The sequence below is a fragment of the Cynocephalus volans genome, chromosome 15 (genome assembly GCF_027409185.1).
Source record: "Cynocephalus volans isolate mCynVol1 chromosome 15, mCynVol1.pri, whole genome shotgun sequence".
NCBI lineage: Eukaryota > Metazoa > Chordata > Mammalia > Dermoptera > Cynocephalidae > Cynocephalus > Cynocephalus volans.
In genome coordinates, this window is record NC_084474.1 from 42,286,931 (window position 1) to 42,308,290 (window position 21,360).

The 21,360-nt window shown below is 39.4% G+C and overlaps 1 protein-coding gene across 3 annotated transcripts in view; it reads right to left on the reverse strand.

Moving 5' to 3' along the window:
- RMDN1 (regulator of microtubule dynamics 1) overlaps nt 1-14,059 on the reverse strand; it is a 33,650-nt gene extending 19,591 nt beyond the window's left edge. For 2 of the 3 annotated variants that reach the window (XM_063079728.1, XM_063079726.1), the window contains exons 1-3: nt 13,794-14,059; nt 7,579-7,696; nt 1,385-1,472 (exon numbers count right to left, since the gene is read on the reverse strand). In XM_063079728.1, coding sequence (XP_062935798.1) covers nt 1,385-1,472; nt 7,579-7,696; nt 13,794-13,925 — 338 coding nt within the window. In that variant the 5' untranslated portion in view covers nt 13,926-14,059. Of the gene's footprint in view, nt 1-1,384; nt 1,473-7,578; nt 7,697-11,827; nt 12,310-13,793 lie in introns of those variants that run through there. The other variant, XM_063079729.1, reaches the window with a different exon arrangement.
- Between the last annotated feature and the right edge of the window lie 7,301 nt (nt 14,060-21,360).

Consider the following 21,360-nt stretch of genomic DNA (forward strand, 5'->3'; position numbering starts at 1 on the left):
CGCTAGCCCCAAATATAACACCTGGCACACAAAGATATATGTAAATATCTGTTAATAAATAAATGATTAAATATAATGTAATCTCAAAATAAATCCTATGTTTGAATGCCATGCCATGATTCATGGCTTATTTCAAGTAAGGGCATTGGAATACTTGTAGAACTGTCATTTAAATATAATTATATAAAATAAGAAATGGTTAATAAAGTAGTAGCCACAATTAACAGAAATATTTTCTAAAACTAACCTTAAATTCCTTTTCATTAAATGTTTGCCTGTATGTTATTTATATATTTATATATTTATATATTTATTTGTTTATTATTTATTTATTTATTTATTTATTTATTTATTTATTTATTTATTTAATTTTTGGTGGCTGGCCAGTATGGGGATCTGAACTCTTGACTTTGGTGTAACAACACCATGCTCTAATCAACTGAGCCTAAATGTTTACCTTTAAACCTACTTTATATATTTCTTTTTTAAACAAAAAATAGCACTCATAAAATTTTGAAACTAATGGTAGCAACAGTATATTTACTATCTGATGAATATGTAGTAATTACCTTACAGCTTACTTTTCAAGTTATCACTAAATGACTATAAAATGCCAAACCAGCCACCTCAAGTTACTAAGGGGAAAATGGAGAAGTAAAGATTGATCTTGCAAATATTTAGGAAGTAAAATTGATGGGTCTTGGGGAGAAAACACATTTTGGGAATCTAAGAGAGATGAAAATTACTCAATATTTTTACTTTTGGAGATGACGTAGACTGTAGATTAGTGATCTGGAAATGCCATTTAGCCTTGTTTGACTTACTTTATACAGTTGAGTCTCCCTTCACTCTTCCTCCAAAATGAGTGCACATTGATATTTTAGACTAAACATGTAATCTAATATTAAAAATAGAAAAGGAGGTATTTTTGGTTTCTCTGAAAGACTGTGCTTCTAAAGTGATACATAATTACCATTCAGTAGTGGCATACAATCATCCTAAATCCCAGTGAATTCATTTAAATCTTATACCAATAATTAATTATTTTAAAAGAAAAGGAATGAAAAAATAAAATATAGATAGATGAGATAGACACATGCTCAATGACTATCTTGTATGATCCAAAGCAAAACGGCAAAATGGAAAAACTATAGCATTCTACTAGAACAGAACAACCTTTTCTAAATCAATCAGATATAGGTAGCACTTCTGAGTCATCTACTGTAAGAAAGAAACAGTATACTATAAACTTTAAGAAACATTTTGAAGTAAAAACCTACAATAATTTATTACAAAAATTTCAAGCACCAAGGATCATAAAATTGTTAAATAACATGAAAATTTTTAGGAAACCAAAAACCCAGGTTTATCATACATTACCTACCTTTCCTTGTACTGGGTTAGCAACTGATAAAGTTTTTCCGTTTCTCCACTTTCATACAGATAGTCTGCTTGTTCAAGGATTTCTTCAACTTCAAAGATTATAATAGAAAAAAAAAGACACAACAAAGTAGGTCTTTCCAAGTAGGATAGCAATAATTCTAAGAAACAAACTATTTTATATGCAGGCAAACAAAATCAGATACAGAAATTACCAATAAGGATAAGAAATTCACCAATAAGAAAAGAAATTCTGAAACATCTATAACAGAAATAAGTATGAAGCTATCATAATAAATGATTTACTGAAACCATGGGAAATAAAAAATTAGAAAGTTTATTCTGATAGTGACTGAATATAACACATACATTTTGAAATAATGAGAAAAGCAATTTCCTGTGAGGAATTCATGGTACATAATATACCCTCTACACAGACAAAGTCTTTGTTTCTGTTGCTAAGTACTATCCATTATAGAAAATGATGATGTAACTCATCCACTTATAACATTAAATATAATTAATTTGTGTGAGCTGGACCACAGTTTTACTAGATTCTCTTTAAAACTTAACTCATATATGCAGACACTGTTATGGAAAAGAGTCAAATCTGTTATCAAAAAAGTAGATGAAGTTAACTACAGAGAGAATCTGAAACTTACTTCATTGGCACTATGTTCCAACTGATTCTTGTAACTAGTATATACAGACTATGAAATATATAAACCTTACTGATAGTGTAAGGCCCTAAAAAAAATTGACTACTAACTAAAAAAATAGTAAGTCTGAATTTTAGGGAATTCCAATTATTAGTAAGGAATATATACTTTTTTTTTTGTGGCTGGCTAGTAAAGGGGTCAAACCCTGGACCTTGGAGTTATCAGCACCACACTCTAACCAACTGACCTAACTGGCCAGCCTATATACACATTTAATTTTGTCTTCTGTAAGGATGCTGTAGTACTTAGTCCTACTTATAAGCCAACATTCCAATATGTTCAGTTAAGTTTCTTTATTATTTATCTTGCTATACTTTAATTAATCATAGTATATAGGAAATTATAAGCTTTTTTTGTCTTTGAAAAAGTAAATGAGACCAGCAAGAAGAAAAAAACCACATAAAATTTATGATACAATCATGTAAATGAAGTATTTTTTAAGTTAACATCCTAATGTAATTATACTAATTAAGAAATTAAATGATAATAGTAAAACTTTAAAATTAGATACTTTTTTCCTCAATAATCCTACTTCAATCTGATTAGGTGCAATGAAGTTTAATTATTCCCGTGGCTGGTTAATGTTCTAAAGTTTGCTTCTATTCTATATTTTTATCTGATAAGTGGCTGATTCTCAAAGTTTGGGTTTTAACAACCCAAAGATTCTCAAAAAAAAAAAATTAGTAGTCAGCATCCTTAGTTGGTATTTGTGGTAGGCAGAATAACGGCCTCCAAAGATGTTCACATCTTAGTCCCTTGAATCTGTGAATGTTTGGTTACATGGCAATGGGAAATTGTTGAAGGAATTTAGGCTGCTAATCAGCTAATCTTAAAATAGGAAATTATCCTGGATTATCCAGGTAGACCCAATATAAATTACAAGGGTCCTTAAAAGTATAAGAGGGAGACAGAGAAGTCTGAGAAGGAGATATGACAATGGAAACAAGGTCAGAATGTTGAGATTGCTGATTGTGAACACGGAGGAAGGGAGCCTTCAACCACGGAATGTGGAAAGCTTCTAGAAGCTGAAAAGGGCAAGGAAAAGGATTCTTTCTCCCCAGGCCCTCTGGAAAGGAATGCTTGCTCTGCCAACACTGATTTTAGCCCAGTGAGACCCATTTTGGACTTCTAAACTACGGAAGTGTAAGATAATAAATTTGTGTTGTTTTAAGTCACTACATTTGTTACAGCAATGATAGAAAACTAATACAATATTAAATATATTGATCTGGCATATTTGAATGTGTGCATGGTATGTATAAGTAGCAAAGTTACTTTTAAATTTATTCACTGATTATTCTCAGACTCCCTGAGAAGACTTATTACTACCCTTAACATGATCTAGGAAATCTACATCTTATCACCCATGTAACTAAAAGAAAAACGTAGAAATTTAGTGAATAATCTAAACCTTTTTTGTGTGCATAATTTTATAACTTCTCAAATAACTTAGCGCTAATTTCTTTATTATATAGTATAGTACCACAAGCTATAGTATACAGGTTTTAAATGTATATATATTTTTTCTGATTCTAAAAAGGAATTTCTAAAATCATATGGTGTATAATTTATAAGAAAAGGATACATTTATTATGGTGCTACAGACTCACATAGGCTCTAGGGTGGGAGCATGTAGACCACATATCTGCAAATAAGTTGTTTTTTGACTTAAGGCTCTGTATTTTCCTGAAAATATTTAGAAATAAGCTATGTTAATGACATAAAGAGATTATATTCTATAAAATGGGCTATACTTTTAAAGTAAATTACTTTCAACTTAAGTAATTAGTAAATATCTTAAGATGAATTGAGATGTTAATGTTAATTCACCTGTAACTGTATAATGAAATCTTAAATTTAGCCTAAAATGAATATCCATAAGATCAAAACAATTCTTAGAATTTTTCAAAGAAAGAAATGTCAATGATGTAGTATCATGTTAGTAAACTTTGGTTTTCTAGTTTTTCTTGCCGACTGTACTCAAGCCATGAGACAGGTATCTGGACAACAATACTTCTCAGATACTCCTCTGGCAAGCTAAATAGCCCTACTTCTGAAGTTTCTCTATACAAGACTTAAAAAGTAGAAAACCTAAGTATTGAGATTCTAGGCTATAAGTAGCAGCAATATCATCAAAATTTAAGCAAATCTTTAATACCAATAATACTGTGTCTGAGCAGTACTGGAAGCAATGCCACCAAAAATGTCCTGAAGTACTATAAACAAACATGTATGAAGGAGCACTGATCTTATACTGTAGGTTCATCAATAAAAAGGAGCTAAAAAAAAAAAAAAAAGAAAATGAAAAGAAGATAACTGAAGTGATATATTAAGAACCTTTATTTAAATTGGGCACTTGTAGGGCCGGCCTGTGGCTCACTCGGGAGAGTGCGGTGCTGATATATTGGGCACTTATAAAAAACTTATCTTTTAAGCATTTTACAAGTGAATGTTCACACACACACACACACACACACACACACACACACACGAGTACTGTGCATATATTAGCATATTTTTCTTCAGGGGGCTTTTAATTTTGTCTCTTTTAAGGAAATAACAGAAAAGTTGTTACTAGAGTACTTCAGTTACTGCTAACAAGTGGATATTTGATACCACCTTTTGGTAAACACAGACATTGTCATTTAAGATATCAGTCCTATAATCCCATCCAACTGAAATGTTAATAACATATATGCCTTTAAACTTTAATTTCCAAACTAAACTTTAATTTCCAAAAAGTCTTACTTCAGAATATGATTTAGACCCAGTAAATGGAAGAGGAAAAAGGTTTTTAACTGGCTTCAATGGGCATGAAGCAGATCTAAAGAGAATTAGGTGGAAGTTTTGATAGTGGAATTATTATTTGAAGATCAATTCCTAAAAAATATAGCAAATAGGAGAGATTTCTGACAAAATAAAACTTGTAAAAACCAATGGTTATATTTCATAGAAACATGGATCATATTCCAAGTTTAAAAAATTGTTTATATATATTATATCAATGTTTTTTCAAGGGCTATGGCCTACAGTCTCACAAACAAATTACATGAACATGCCCATCAACTAATTATAAAGTGAGGTTTTTTTGGTTTGTTTTAAGAAAATAATGCTACAGCCATTATGGAAAACAGTATGGAGGTACCTTAAAAACTACAAATAGAATCCAGTGATCCCGCTTCTCAATATATATACCCAAAGGAACTGAAATCAGTATGTTGCAGTATATCTGCACTCCCACATTCATCACAGCATTCATTATTCACAACAGCCAAACTATAGATGAAGAAATGGAAATGGACAGTGTCTGGATTATAGCCACTTCCAACAACATATTCCTTGGAAAATGCACTGAACTTCCAGGATACATAAGTTAAGATTTCCACTGAATTGAATACTACTATCAGTTTGCAGGGGGAACTGTATTGGGTAATAATGGAAACCATTAATTTAAAGATGGACACATTTTCTCTGGACTACATCACGCCATGTTTCTCCTTTTCCCCAATAGTACACCTGTTGTGATAATCACTAGGTTGGCATCTGCAGTGACAAGGTAATCTTTGCTGGAAATAGGATTTGGCTTTTTAATAAAAGGGTTGCCATGTTGAAGATCCATTGTCTTACTCTCCAGATTGACTTCATTAATATCCCAATGGCAAGTTCATCTCTGGGTGGGATGCATGCCCCTTTTGGGGACAGAGCCATCTCCAGGCAAAGGGAATTCACTCCTGCAGCACCTATTCTCTGTCTGATCCGCAGGACTCCCACAGCCCAGCTCATGGTTGCCCACTCAAGAGGTAAAGAAAGAGAAAGGAGGAAAGCAGCATAAAAGCTTGTTGAGGTGCAAAAGAAACAATTGATACTCTGACACCCTTTCATACTCTGCTACTGTGGCTGCACCCAGCTCATGCAGGCCTCATGACAGCCTGGCATCTTAAAATGTTACCTATAATTTAACAAATATGTAGCGATTTTTTGTCATTAAGACACTTAAAATGGACTATGATTATTAAGGCTAAAGATAATTTTGGCTTTGCCTTTTGAAGTACCATATCTTGTTATTTAGGGAAGCACTAAATCTTTACAATCATTTTTATTATGATACTAAAACACACTGAAACTAAGTATGATAGATGCAAAGAGAAACATAGTGATAAGAGTTCTGATCTCCACTTTGTGGATTAATGAAATCAACAGATATGCAGTAATTTTGATAATATCCTCAAATTCTTCTTCTATCAGACTTTAATAAGAATGCCTATTCAAAATCAAGGAGCTGGATGGTTAACTCAGTTGATCAGAGCATGGTGTTCATAGCACCAAGGTACAGAGTTCAATCCCTGTACTGGCCAGCATCAAGAAAAAAAAAAAAAAAATCAAATCACTGCTTCTTTCCCCAATCACCTTCTCCTTTATAATGAAAAAGTAAGGACTATGAAAAACGAAAAGGCTTGACCTATTAATTAAAATGGTATTTCTCTAATATACTAAAATTCTGACTCGTCTAAACTACAACTGGTTTAACTAAATTTAGTTTTTTTAAAAATTGGCAAGTCTTGGGCCGACCCCGTGGTGCACTCGGGAGAGTGCGGCGCTGGGAGCGCAGCAGTGCTCCCGCCAGCGGGTTCGGATCCTATATGAGGATGGCCGGTGCGCTCACTGGCTGAGCTCACTGGCTGAGCGTGGTGCAGCCGGTCACAAAAAGACAAAAAAAAAAAAAAAAATTGGCATGTCTTAATATATGTTTACTTATCTATATAATGCCAAACAAGAAATTTGATAGATTTTTTTCACTTTTCAACCAGTTATTTGGTATTTGGTACCAAACTGCATTCCGTTTGTAAATTCTTCTATCTCAAAGTACTAGAGCATATTCTTAACTCTATCGAGAAGAGTATAACACTTTGGCCTTAGAGAATAACAAAAATCATTTTGTTATTATAAAGTAGTGGTTGGCAAACTTTTTCTATAAAGATCCAGAGAGTAAATATTTTAGGTTTTGTGGGTCATACATGGTGTCTGTGGCATATTCCTTTTTTTTTTTTTTTTAACCCAGAACTCCTTAACCGTAACCCTTTAAAAATGTAAAAAAAGGTTGGCTGGTTGGCTTAGGTGGTTAGAGCACAGTGTTATAACACCAAGGTCAAGAGTTCGGACCCCCATACTGGCCAGCTGTCAAAAAAAAAAGTTATTAAAAAAAAAAAATTCTTAATTCAAGGGTCCTAGAAAAACATAAAGTATTGAAGAGTATCACAGAGGGAGCTCTAGTTTCTGGGAAAAATTATATATATAAATATATTTATAAATATAAATATATATTGTATATATATAAGTATATGTTGAAGTAGAGAAAAGCAGAAAATAATCTAGACTGTAACAATGTTAGTTTCATTATCTATTCAAAAATAACTGTTATTATTAACAAAATGACAAACAAAAATAACCCAAGTCTTCCAGATGTTTACCTTACTCTTACCTTTGCCTGTGGCATGAACCACAGCAGCCTGAGGAGTTACTTGATAAGTTCCAAAACCCAAATAAGACAAGGCTGAGAATAAAAGGCCTCTTTTGAAAGTTCCTGGGTTTCCCATTACCTGTGGAAACAATTATGGTCAGAGTTATCAAACTTAGAAAATTTGAAGGCACTGCTACCCTAAATGAAAATTACAATAATTTTCTCCCACCTCCAAAGCAATCAATCATAAGAATACTGGAAGTTCAAAAATTACTTCATCAAGGGCCGGCCCATGGCTCACTCGGGAGAGTGTGGTGCTGATAACACCAAGGCCACAGGTTTGGATCCTGTATAGGGATGGCCGGTTAGCTCACTGGGTGAGTGTGGTGCTGACAACACCAAGTCAAGGGTTAAGATCCCCTTACCGGTCATCTTTAAAAAAAAAAAAAATTACTTCATCAAATTCTTCTGTAAAATTATTTCAAACCTTACAGAAAGAGCATATCTAATTTTTTTTTTTTTTTTTTTTTTTTAAAGATGACCAGTAAGGGGATCTTAACCCTTGACTTGGTGTTGGCAGCACCACGCTCAGCCAGTGAGCGAACCGGCCATCCGTATATGGGATCCGAACCCGGGGCCTTGGTGTTATCAGCACCGCACTCTCCCGAGTGAGCCACGGGCCGGCCCGAGCATATCTAATTATGAAAAAGATACCACCTAGGAATGGTAGCACATCTAAAAAGTAGTCATGCTGATGAGTGCTAGATTGAAGACTTACAATTTATTTGTGGAGGCATGGGTATTACAAATTGTCTGAAATAAAACATGATACACCCAACACATAATAAAAATCAGTCTTATGAATAGAAAAGATAAATAATATCAAATACAGTAGTTACTGCACATAGAAAATGTGCATGGCTTTAAATCTTCAAAAGCAACCCATGAAACCCATAGTTTTTAAATAAATGAAAAACAGAATAAAGAGCATATCCAAACAGATTTGGAAATTAATTTTCATATTTATGGCCAGATTCTTGAGACCAATGACAAAGGAGAAATGTTAGATATCACTCTGGCAATTTTTCCCTTTCTCCACAACGATTTTTCTGTCTTTAACATAGCATCATTTTTTTCCCTTTCCATTGATTCATTACCACAAGGATAAAAACAAGCTATACCATCTTTGTAAGCTGTAATTTCTCTCTTCTTTTAAGAAGAAAAAAAACAGGGGCCGGCCCGTGGCTCACTTGGGAGAGTGTGGTGCTGACAACACCAAGTCAAGGGTTAAGATCTCCTTACTGGTCACCTTTAAAAAAAAAAAAACAAGAAAGAAAAAAACAAAACAAACAAACAAAAAGAACCAAAAACCAAAAAGCTTCCCCTTGACGTCACATCTCCCTTCAGTCTCATTTCCCAACTCCTTTTTTCAGCAGAACTCTTTTTAAAAAGTTGTCTGTACTGTCTCTATTTCTTCTCTTTTCATTCTCTCTCTCTCTTTTTTTTCTTAGAGGCTGGCTGGTAAGGGGATCTGAACCCACCACCTTGGTGTTATCAGCACCATGCTCTAACCAACTGAGAAACCATCCAGCCCCATTCTCTCATAAGCACACACCAATCCCACTTTCATCCCAACAACCCCACTGATAGTATTCTAGTTAATGTCACCAAGGATGCTGCTATTTCCTGTTGTCAATTCTGAATTCTTATCTTACTTGACCTGTCAATGGCATTTGACAGCTGATCACTTCCTCCTTTTAAAAAATAATAATGAATGCATGTTTAATTTTCTAAATAGCTTTATTGAGATATAATTGACATACAATAAACTGCACATACTTAACAAATCTTTAAGACACAGGTACAAAGTCATAAAACCGTCATCAACACAATCAAGATAATAAACATATTTATCAACCCCAAAAGTTTCCTCTTTGTAATGCCCCTTTCCGTAGTACTTGCTGTATTCTGTTACTCTTGAAACACTCTTCACTTGTTTTTGAAATAATACTCTCCTGGATTTGTCTCAACAACTGCTCCTTTTCTTTTGTTGATTCCTCATCTCCAATATCTCATTGCCTGCATATGAACAGGGCTTAATTCTAGATTTCTTTTCTCTATTTGCATTACTTTTAGTGATCCCTCAAGCATGCCAAAAACAATCTCTAGCCTGGACATCTCCCCTAAACTTCAGAATCATATATCCAACTGCCTACTCAACATCTGTCTCTACATGAAGTCTATTGGACATCTCAAATTTAACAGCCAAAATACCTATTTGTTTCCCTAAACCTGCTCCTCTCTCCATTTTCCCTATTATGGTAAATGGCAACTATATTCTAGTTGTTCAAGTTAAAAACAAAACAAACAAAAAACCTTGGAGTCATTCTTGACTCTCTCACAATCCACATCTGATCCACATTTGAACTTCTGATAAGTATCCAGGAATGGGGAATACAACATATTAAATTTGCTGAATGCTTTGTTTGCTTCTTCAGCATGAACCTTCAAGGTATTATGCTCAACTGGGTTAAAAATAAATCAACAGCAAAGCAGTAAAACAAACTTTGTCACAGTCACATTTTTAGCATTTGATTTTCTGAGTTTTCATACTGGCCAGACACAAAGTAATAATTTTCTTTGTTTATTCACATTTGCCAAGGGAAAACAGATGGAGTAGAGACAGAAGGTATGGATGGGTGTATGTGTGTGTTTGTGGTGATGATGCCAAGAAAAAGAAGAGGAAAAGACTAAGATTTTACCATCAAGTCTTTTAGTTCCCAATTGCTCTGGCAGGGATATCACATAGTAGAAAAGGCTGTACATACTATTATAAATTGAGGAAACTTGACATCTAATGTCCAACTTTCTCTGCTGATATCATGCTCAACAAACAATATCCTGGCTTTCTTAGAGGGGAGAAAATGCTCTATTAGGCAACTGACAGTTATATTTCTTACTGTAAATTAATGAAATGACAGTTTACCAGCTGGGCTCCTTTCAGTCTGGTTAATGTTGAAGCAGCTCTTTGCTTACCTCTGGGCAAGTAGATAAAAATCATGTGTCTGGACTTAAAAAAAAATAGTGAATTAAAAGAACTAGGACTTAATGACACCTCCAAGATACTAATAATTTGTGAGACTAAGACAGCTACAATGTGCCATTTCACCTTGTAGCTACAATGCATAGCACAATGCCTTTCAGATAATGAGTTCTCAAAAAATATTTGTTGAAAAAAGGCAGCAGGTTCTCTCTTAGAGATCTCTTTTCTTCAACACTGATTATACCACTCCGGAGCCAAAGTAACTGAAAAATGCAAACTCATCACCAGATGGAGAGGAATATGTCACTACTCTCTTACTTTTCATCCTAAATTCTTGCCAGCTACTCCTCTTAAATGTTAGAATTCCTCCGCAATAGATAATAGGCCTTCTTGTGGTCTTACTATTAACTATCTTCAATCTCTATCATGACTTCATTTACAACTATACGCTAAAGGCTCCAGAATCTATATCTCTAGCCTAGACCTCAGAAGGCAGACCTATCAAACTACTGCCTATTCCACATGTCAATGTGGCTGTCTTATCACATTTACCTTCATTAGTCCAAAACATAACTATTTCCTTTTTTGCCCCCGCAAATCTCTTTCTGTAGTCCTACCGCAATAAACAGCACCACCATCCATCCTGATGCACTAGCCAGCAACCTAAGAATCCTCCTTAACTCTTTCCTTTGAACCCCCACACTGAAGTTAAGTCTGTTAATTCTACGTCTTTAATATTCTTTGAATGAATCCACTTATCTCCATTTCCCTGGCTATCACTAAAGTTCAAACCACCACATTTCATACCTGTCCTATAGCAATGATCTCTTATCTGGTCTCCAGCATCTAGCCTACGCATTTTTGACACCGGACAAAGATATTTTTTAATGTAAATCTGATCAAATGACTTTCTTGTTTAAAATGCTTTAATGGTTTCCCATAACCTTTAGACTAAAATCAGAAATACAATAGTTAGGGCCTGCCCGTGGTTCACTTGGGAGAGTGTGGTTGCTGATAACACCAAGGCCACGGGTTCGGATCCTATATAGGGATGGCCGGATGGCTCACTTGGGAGAGCGTGGTGCTGACAACACCAAGGCAAGGGTTGAGATCCCCTTACTGGTCATCTTTTTAAAAAAACAAAAAAAAGAAAAGAAATACCATAGTTAACAAGGTTTTTAGAAGGCTGTGGTGGCAGCCTCTAAAATGGCCCCCAATGACCCTCACCTTCTGTTAGTCACATCCTTTGTAATACCCTCTTCTTAAATGTACGCTGGATTTATTGACTCCCTTCTGAGAAACAGAATACAACAGAAATTATATCACTTACAAAATTAGGTTATAAAAAGACTATGATTTCAATCTTTGACACTCATTCTCTCATTTGTTCTCTTGAATCACTTGCCTGCCCTGGGGGAAGCCAGTTTGCTGTGTCTTCCTGCAGCCCTGTGGAGAAGCCACCATGGTGAGTGAGAACTTCCTCTCCATCCCAAAAACTGAGTCTCCAAATGAGACCTTAGCAGCTAACAGTTTGACTCAATCTCATGAAGGACAGTCAGCTGTAGGCACCCAGCTAAGCCACACCTGAATTCCTGACCAACAGAAAACATGAGAAAATAAATGTTTGTTGTTTTAGACAATTAAGTTTTATAATAATTTATTATGCAGTAATAGATAACTAATAAACTGATACTTGCCTGCTTGACTTATTTCACTTTATTCTCTTCAGACTTCAGTCATATTTTCAGTTTCTCAAAAATACCACTTTTTCTTATCTCAAGGCCTATATCGTACTACTTTCTCCACTGGAACATTCTTTTGTCCTCATCTTCCCTTTACCTACTTCTAGTCATCTTTTATTTATTCAGTTATTTTAATTTATTGAAACATAATTGATTGTACATATCTGTGGGTACAGTGTTGAATATCCATACCTGTGTGCAATATGTAATGCTCAAATTAGGATAAGTAGTATCATTTTTTGTGGCCCTTTACCAATTTCTCATTAAAACCCCCTTCCCCTCCCCCATCTCTGGTGGCCTCAGTTCTGTTCTTTCCTTTTTAAAGTTAAATGTATTTCTAATCATCTTTTCCATTTCATCTGACTGCCCACGTATTCTAGAGTTTAAAATAATGAAACAGTTCAAGTGACATAAATCATATGCACAATGCCCGCCCCACCTCCCAATCCCCTTTCAAGAATACACAAACCAAGGCTCACGAACAATCTATAGAAATGTCAGAACTGAGACTACAATCCAACATCCCAACATCCTTAACATTATGCAGATAAAACAAGCAACTCAGAACTATTAAAAAAAAAAAAAAAAACATAAACAGTACTGTGGTGGATTGAATTATGTCCCCCCAAAACTCACTGAAGCTTGAATTGTGTCCCCCAGGTTTTACGTATTAGAAACTTAGCCCCCACTGTGACTGTTAAGAGGGTGGGAAATGCTATTATGGTAGTTGAAAGGTGGAGCCTTAAAAAGGTGATTGGACTGTAGGACCATGCAGTAGTGAATGGGTTAAAAATAGTGGTCAGGGGTGTGGTTCTGAGGGCTTTAAAAGAGAAGAGTCTTTCTCTCTCTCCTTCCACCATCTCGCAGTGTGAGACCCCTGAGTCACTATCGCCACCACCAAATGGACTTTCGACTTTCCAGACTTAGAAACCGTAAGCAATAAGTGTTGTTTTTCTTTATAAATCACCCAGTATCAGGTATTTTGTTATAAGCAACATAAACGGACTAATACAAGTACAAAATCTCTGCTTGAGTCATAGAAATCTTCAAAGTCACACCCCAAATTCAAAGTCTGGTTTACTGACAGCCTCAAGTGCTGTTCCCATACTGGCATCGCCAAGAGTGAAAATTATTTCTCAGCTGTCAAGTTTCGCTCCCGCTTCTCTTCTCTACGTTTCTACACTGGAAGGAAGGGCAGGAGGCAGCTTCTCGAGGGAGACGTATCCCACTCCTTCTCTGGCCCGACTCCAGTTTTCATAGAGAGAAAAGGAGGCCTGTGAAAGGGAAAGGACCTGTCGGCCGCAGTCACGGGGAGCGCTCCAGACACACCCGTTCCCTCCTCAGTTCACCACAGTCTCACAAGGCAGCGCGGGGCCGCCAAGCCTGGAGAAGGAGGGAGGAGCCCGAACCCACTCAGCGGAGGGGAGACGGAGCCTGGACGGCGGGGGTACCTCAGAGCCGCGGAATCGCCAGAAGCCATATCGCCCGCGGCTGCCCAAGGTTCCTGTAGTCAGCCAAGGCCCCCTTGGGGCAGCTCCACGTCCCCAAAGGAGAAAGCTCCACAATCGCGCGGCCAGCGCCATGACCTACAACTCGCAGGCTGACCCTATACGCCTTCGGGCCGCTAGGGAGGCGGACGAGGAGAAAGGATCCCCCGGCCTTTCTCCAGAGAACCGTGCCCGCCGGTTCCCGGCCAGCGCCGCCGCCGTCAGCTCGGTTTCCGGTCCTCGGGTTCAGGGGGCGGGAAATACCCCGACTGGGTGGGACTTAGTGGGCCTTCTGCGCCTGCGCCCAGTGGACCGGGGCACTGAGAGAGCGCTTACCAACTCAGGAAACTGAGATTGACAGAATACTGTTATTTAATGTACAAATTTTGCTGATTTTCCATTGTTTATACCAACGATTTTTTTCTTCAATTCAAGATCAAATCCCGATTATGTTTTGCATTTAGTTGTCATGTTTCTTTAGTTTCTGTAAATCTGTAATATTTACTCAGCCTTTGTCTTTCATGACATCAATGGTTTTTGAATGCATAGTCCCACTGGTTTACAGCCGGGTTTCTCAATTTTGGCACCACTGACATTTGGGGCTGGATAATTCTTTGTTGTGAGACACTGACCTGTGATTTGTGTAGGATGTTAGCAGCATCTCTAGCCGCTACCCATTACGTACCTGTAGCGCCTTTACCCAATTGCGACAACCAAACATATCGCTAGACATAGCCAAATGTCTCTGAGGGTAGAGTTCCCAGATTTAACAAATATAAATGGAGGACGCCCAATAAAATTTGAATTTCAGATAAACAACAAATAATTTTTCAGTATAATAATATCCCATAGAATATATTATAATAAAAAATTATTTGTTGTTTATCTGAAATTCAAATTTAACTGGGCATCCTATATTTTATCTGGCAACCCTAGCTGAACTGCCACAGTTGAGAATCACTGGTTTATAGCATATCCCTCAATTTGGATTTGGATTTAGATTTGTCTCCTTATGATTTTCGTGATTCAATTCAAGTCATGCATTTTTGGCAGGAGCACTAAGTGACATATCCCCTCCATGGCTTCATATCATGAGGCTTCTGATATCTTATTGGTGAAATGGGATCTCTTTAAAAGGTAAATTGGAGCACTTTATTCCCCTGCATTAAATCATTTTTCTTCCTCTCTTTCTCTTTCTCTGTCTCTCTCTTTTCTCTCCCTCTCAGTAGGCTTCAGCGACACTATCTCTTCTTACCTCCAGTGAGCCTCAGGCCTCCCTACTTGATATTCTCTCTGTCAGGAATCTTTCTTCTTCCACTGCCTTGATGCTGTGCACCCCCACCCCATTCCACTATTCCTTTCCTGGCTAATTTCTATTCATCTTTCAGCTCTCAGCCTAAATGTCACTTCCTCAAAAACTTTTACTGATTCCTCCTAATATACTTTCATTTCCTCTATGGCTCTAAGCGTGTTTTATAATTTCATTTTTATTTTTGTGCTTACTTGTTAATATGGATTGTATTTTGGAGGTGTAGTTATAAGAATTAGTAATGTGTGCCTTCACTGTACTGTAAACTTAATGACCATGTCTGATATTTACTTATAACAGGGCCTGGCACAATTTCTTAATTCATTCAACAAATATTTATTGTGTATCTATAATATATTTGGTATTCTTCTAGATTCAGTAAACAGAACAATTCCTAGTGGAGTATATATTCTAGTTGGGGGAAGATAGTGAATAATTTAAATAAGTAAAAAATGTAATATATTAGATGGTGATAATTGCTAAAGACAAAGATAAAGTAGGAAGGGATAAAGAGTGTATTTCTGTATAGGCATTGCAATTTAAAATAGGGTGGTAGCCAGAGAAGACCTCACTGAGGGGGACATTTGTATAAAGAGCCAAAGAAGAAGGAGTGAGCCATGAAGATATCTGGTGGCAGAGCATTTCATGGAAAGAAAGAAGAACACAAAGACCTGCACTGGGAAGGCAAATGGCATTTTTCATGAACATAAGTCCATCATAGATGGAGTAGATAGAGAGTGAGCAAGGAGGAGAACAGCAAGAGATAAGGTCAGAGAAGAGATGGGGACCAATTAGTGTAGAATCTTGTAGGCAATTCAAGAACTTTGATTTTATTCTTTGTGTAATGATAGCATAATCTAATTTATATTTTAATTGGATCCTTCTAACTTTGTTTTGAGAATAGACTAAAGGGGAGCAAGTAGGGAAGCAGATATAATAATTTATGATAATACTAGGGTATTATTATAATCTAGAAAGAAGTAATGGTGTCTTGGACTATGCTAGGAGATATGAGTGGTCTGAATCTGGATATATTTTGAAAGTAGAGTTGACAGGCTTAGCTGACAAGAACAGGTGGGGATGGGATGTTAAAGAGTTCGAGATGACTCCAAGTGTTTCAGCCCAAACAACTAGAAGAGAGCTTTGCCATTACTTGAGATAGTGAAGAGTGTGGGGGGAACAGCTCTGGGGAGGAAGATAAGGAGGTTGTATTTGTATATGTTAGATTTGAAATGTTTGTTAAACAAATGTGATAGTCAGCCTCCAAAATGGCCCCCAATGGTACTTATCTCCTGGATTTACTCCTTTGTGGAACTCCCTCTCACATGAAATCAAGGCTAGCCTGTTTGACCAACAGAATTCTGAAAAAGTGATGGTGTGTGACTTCCGTGGCTAAGCCATAAAAGTCATTTTGGCTTCTGCCTTGGTTTCTTGTACTGTTTGCCTTGGGGGGAGCCAGCAGCCATGCCATGAGGAACTCAAGCAGCCCTGTGGAGAAGCCCACATGAAGAGGAGCTGAGGTCTTCCACTGACAAACAAATCCATGTGAGAGACTCACCTTGGATTTAGAGCCGTTGGCCCCTGTCAATCCATCAGATGACTGCAGCCCTGGCTAACCCCTGACTACAACATTATGAGAGAGAATGAGCCAGAACCACTCAGCTAAGCCACTCCTGGATTCTGAACCACAAAAGCTATGAGAAATAATAAATGACTGTACCTAAGCCACTAAATTTGGTGTAATCTGTTATAGAGCAACTGGTAACTAATACAACATCCAAGTATAGAGAATGCAATTGGAATTGAAGTTTCAGAGGAAAGGTGTTGGCTAATATACCCTCTGCCAGAAAAGTAAAATGGCACTAAAGACCGAGATACACAAAATGGCACCTGAGAAAGTTTCCCGGAAAACCCCCACCCAGAAAAATCCCCTAGCTGCCACATCACCTTCCCGTGCATGCAATTTTGCCAGCCTATGAGAAAGTCCCAGCTCAGTTTGAACCCTGCTTGCTTCCCTCCCCTTCCTTCTTAGCCAATAGGACCAGTCCAGCTCAGCCTAACTGGATATAAAAGGCCCACCCCGACTCTCCCTGCTGCTGTTCCCACTTTGGGAGGGCAGCCCACCTGCTCACCCTGAAGCCCTCCAATATACATTCTGGCTGAGTATATGCCTCTCGGTGTAATTCTTTGTGACTCCGGGCCATCCCTTTCATTGGTGCCATGACTCGAATGGGTTTCCCCACCCCTAGTGGGACCCCATCCGTTTCTCTGCCCATGGCCCAGAGCCCACACCAGTGATGACACTGAGCCTGGTCCTTCTTCCCGATCGCCACCAGCACATCCAACACCGGCCTTCTAATTGGTGAGTCTTTGGATTACCGCTTTCATTTCTCTCTCTCTCTCCCTCTCTCTCTCTTCAGGACTGAGCTGGGTGAAGCAGGGTCCGCCCTTTCCCTGCCCTCTCATTCGCTGTGGGGTTTCTTGTTTCTTCCCTCCAGGCACATGCAAGCCCCAGTGCCAGGCGCCCCAAAGCTCTACGACCCTCTAGGGTCCCTCAACTGCCAGAAACTGGTGACAACCACTTTCGGTGGTTTGAGACCTCTCAGTACCCCAACCGAAGTGGGGATGCCCCTTTGGAGCCGGTACTTCCTTCTCCATTCTCATGGGGGTGCCTCGTCTCTCCCGGCTAGCTCCCCTCTAAAATGTCTCCTGATTAATCTTCACACTTTGGGTCTAACTCTGGATATTAAGCCAAAAAGACTTGTTAGGTTTTCCACCCAAGAATGGTCCAACTATAATTTAGATAATCAAAATAGGTGGCCTCCCTTTGGGTCCCTCAACCTCGACATTCTACGGGACTTATATAACTTCTGCAAGTGATGGGGAAAACGGGCCAAAATTCCCTACATCCAGGCTTTTTCTTACCTCCGTTCTAACCCTGCTCTATGTATCACCTGTGCCCCAAAACAGGTCTTATTAGCTTCTAAGCCTTCTCTGCCCGCCCCCTCCTCCCATTCCCCTGACTTGACCCAGCAGATGAGCCCCCCCATATTGGGGACACGCTCCTCCCCCACTCCAACTGCCATTGGCTCATCCCACCCCTTCTGCCCCTCCCACGCCACCACATCCTTCCAGACCCCCTCATATGCGATCCCAAGCCCATGAAACCCGGCCCACCCTTCTGGTCCAACCTCCGCTTTTAGCTCCTTTCTGAGAGGTGGCAGAAGAGGAGGGTATCATTAGAGTCCATGTCCCTTTTTCCATGACTGATCTTTCCCAAATCGAGAAACGCTTGGGTTCCTATACAACTAACCCAGTTGTCTACACAAGGGAATTCCAATACCTTTGCCAGGCCTATAGCTTAACTTTCCATGATGCCCACACTATCCTCACAAATTTATTGCCAGAAGAACGTAGATGAGTCTGGCTAGAGGCCAGGGCATACGGAGATGAAGTACATCAAACCACGTCTACTCACCCAATCAAGGCACAAGCTGTCCCAGAAACCGACCCTCATTGGGATTATAACCCCCCCCCCCAGATTGGCCCTCTGTGATCAGTTTCTTACTTGCATAGTGGCAGGGCTTAAACGGCCTGCACAAAAACCTGTTAATTATGAAAATATCCAAGAAATAATACAATATAAAATGAAAATCCTTCTTCTTTCTTAGATTGCCTCACTAAAGCTGTTTTACAATATACTAACATAGACCCAGAGACCCCAGGGGGAAGATAACTTCTCATGACCTATTTCTTTAACCAGAGTTCCCCTGACATAAAGGACAAATTAAAGAAACTGGAAAGGGGGCCCCTCACTCCTCAAAATGAAGTACTGGCCGCTGCATTAAAGGTTTATAATGGCCGAGATGATAAGGCCAAACGCCAAAAGTACCAACTACTGGCACAGGCCTTAAAGGGGCCCACGCCCTCACCACCGACTGCCTTTTCAAGGGGCCCAACCACACCAAAGGGACCCCCAGGTCCCTGCCTCAAGTGTGGTAAGGAAGGACATTGGGCATGATCATGCCCCAACCCCAGGCCCCCACCAAGTCCATGTCCGAAATGCCACACTCTGGGTCTCTGGGGAGTGGATTGCCCCAGCCTCCATAGGGAAACTGGACCTATCTCGAACCCCACACCCAGCATTCTAGGACTGGCGTCAGACGGCTGATGGGGCCCAGGGCACCCTCTACCTACAACAGCCCTCACCACCACCAGGGAGCTCAGGGTACATCTCGCAGTTGAGGGCCACCCCATTTCTTTCCTCCTTGACACTGGTGCCACTTTCTCAGTATTAACAGAGTTTTGGGGACCTACCTCCTCTTCTGCACTGCCCATTGTCAGGGTAGGAGGCAAAACCATTTTTCCACTAAAAACTCCCTGGATAACTTGCTGCTTCGGGGACCATTCCTTTGCTCATCAGTTTCTTGTGATGCCACAATGCCCAACCTCTTTGTTAGGTCAAGACATACTGGCCAGGTTCCAGGCCTACATCTCTTTCCGCCATACCCCTTCATTGCCCTTACTGGTCGCCAGAGTGACCCAACCTCCAGAAGAACCAAATCTACCCCCACCACTATCCAAAGTAAATCCCTAAGTTTGGGATACTTCAATTCCCTCTTTAGCCCATTGCCAACCAGTTTGAATCTCCCTCAGAGACCCCCAATATTTCCCTCGCCAGGCCCAGTACCCTCTTCCTACCAGTAGCCTGCTAGGGTTACAACTGATTACAATCAATGAGCTATTAAGGTAGGGTTTCATTTGGCCCACAAACTCCCCCTACAAGGGCCGAGCCGTGGCGCACTCGGGAGGGTGCGGCGCTGGGAGCGCGGTGACGCTCCCGCCGCGGGTTCGGATCCTACATAGGAATGGCCGGTGCACTCACTGGCTGAGTGCCGGTCACGAAAAAGACAAAAAAAAAAAAAAAAAAGTTAGGTTTGGGCCGGCCTGTGGCTCACTCGGGAGAGTGTGGTGCTGATAACACCAAGGCCATGGGTTCGGATCCCATATAGGGATGGCCAGATAGCTCACTGGGTGAGCGTGGTGCTGACAACACCAAGTCAAGGGTTAAGATCCCCTTACCAGTCATCTTTAAAAAAAAAAAAAAAAAAACTCCCCCTACAATACCCCCATCCTGGCAGTTAAAAAAAAATCTCCCAACACTTACCGGTTAGTCCTAATCCATACATACTTTTATCCTTTATCCCCACATCCACCACCTATTTCTCGGTGGTGGATTTAAAGGACGCCTGTTTCACCATCCTGTTACATCCAGATTCCCAAAACCTTTTTGCGTTTACCTGGACTGATCCTCAATCTCATCATTCCCAACAACTCACTTGGACGGTCCTTCCCGTCCAAGGTTTCTGGGACAGTCCCCATTTATTCGGGCAGACCTTAGCAGCGGACCTCCGCGGGTTAGCTTTCGCCCATTCCATACACCTTCAGTATGTGCATGATCTTCTTTTGTGTAGCCCTTCTTATTCCATTTCCGTAACTTATACCATTTCCCTCCTCAACTTCTTAGCAGACAAAGGATACAGGGTTTCTCCCCCCCAAAAGGTCCACACCTTTAAACCCTCAGTCAAATATCTGGGAGTTCAGCTCTCCCACGACTCCAAGGCCATAACGGTAGACTGAAAACAACACCTTCGAGACTTGCCTGTTCCAAAATCTAAGGATGAAATGTTATCATTTGGGGGCTTTGCAGGGTACCTACGAGCTTGGATTCCAAACTACTCCCTTCTTGCCAAATCTTTATATGACTCATCCCAGGGCAACTCAAAGGAACCTCTAGATAAATCCATTAAAACCCCTTTCAAAAACCTCAAGCGGGCTCGCCTTAGAGCCCCAGCTTTACATTTACCTGACTTACAATGGCCCTTTGCTCTATATGTGCATGAGAACAAGGGCTTTGGTTTGGGTGTGTTAGGACACCAGAGGGGGCTCTCTTTCACTCCAGTGGCCTACTTGTCAAAAAAACTTGATCCCACCGTTCGTGGGTGGGCCCCCTGCCTCAGGGCATTGGTGGCAGCTCACGTGCTTCTTCAAGAAGCAAAGACGCTCACTTTGGCAGCCCCACCAGCATATTCTCACCTCATCAATTAAAGGATCTTTCAACTTATACAACCGGTCATACAACCCATGCCCCTGTTGGAGGCTTCTTTTGGTGCAATGGCATCCTCTCCAAAACTCTTAATGCCTCTGGTTCTGTTCTCTGCC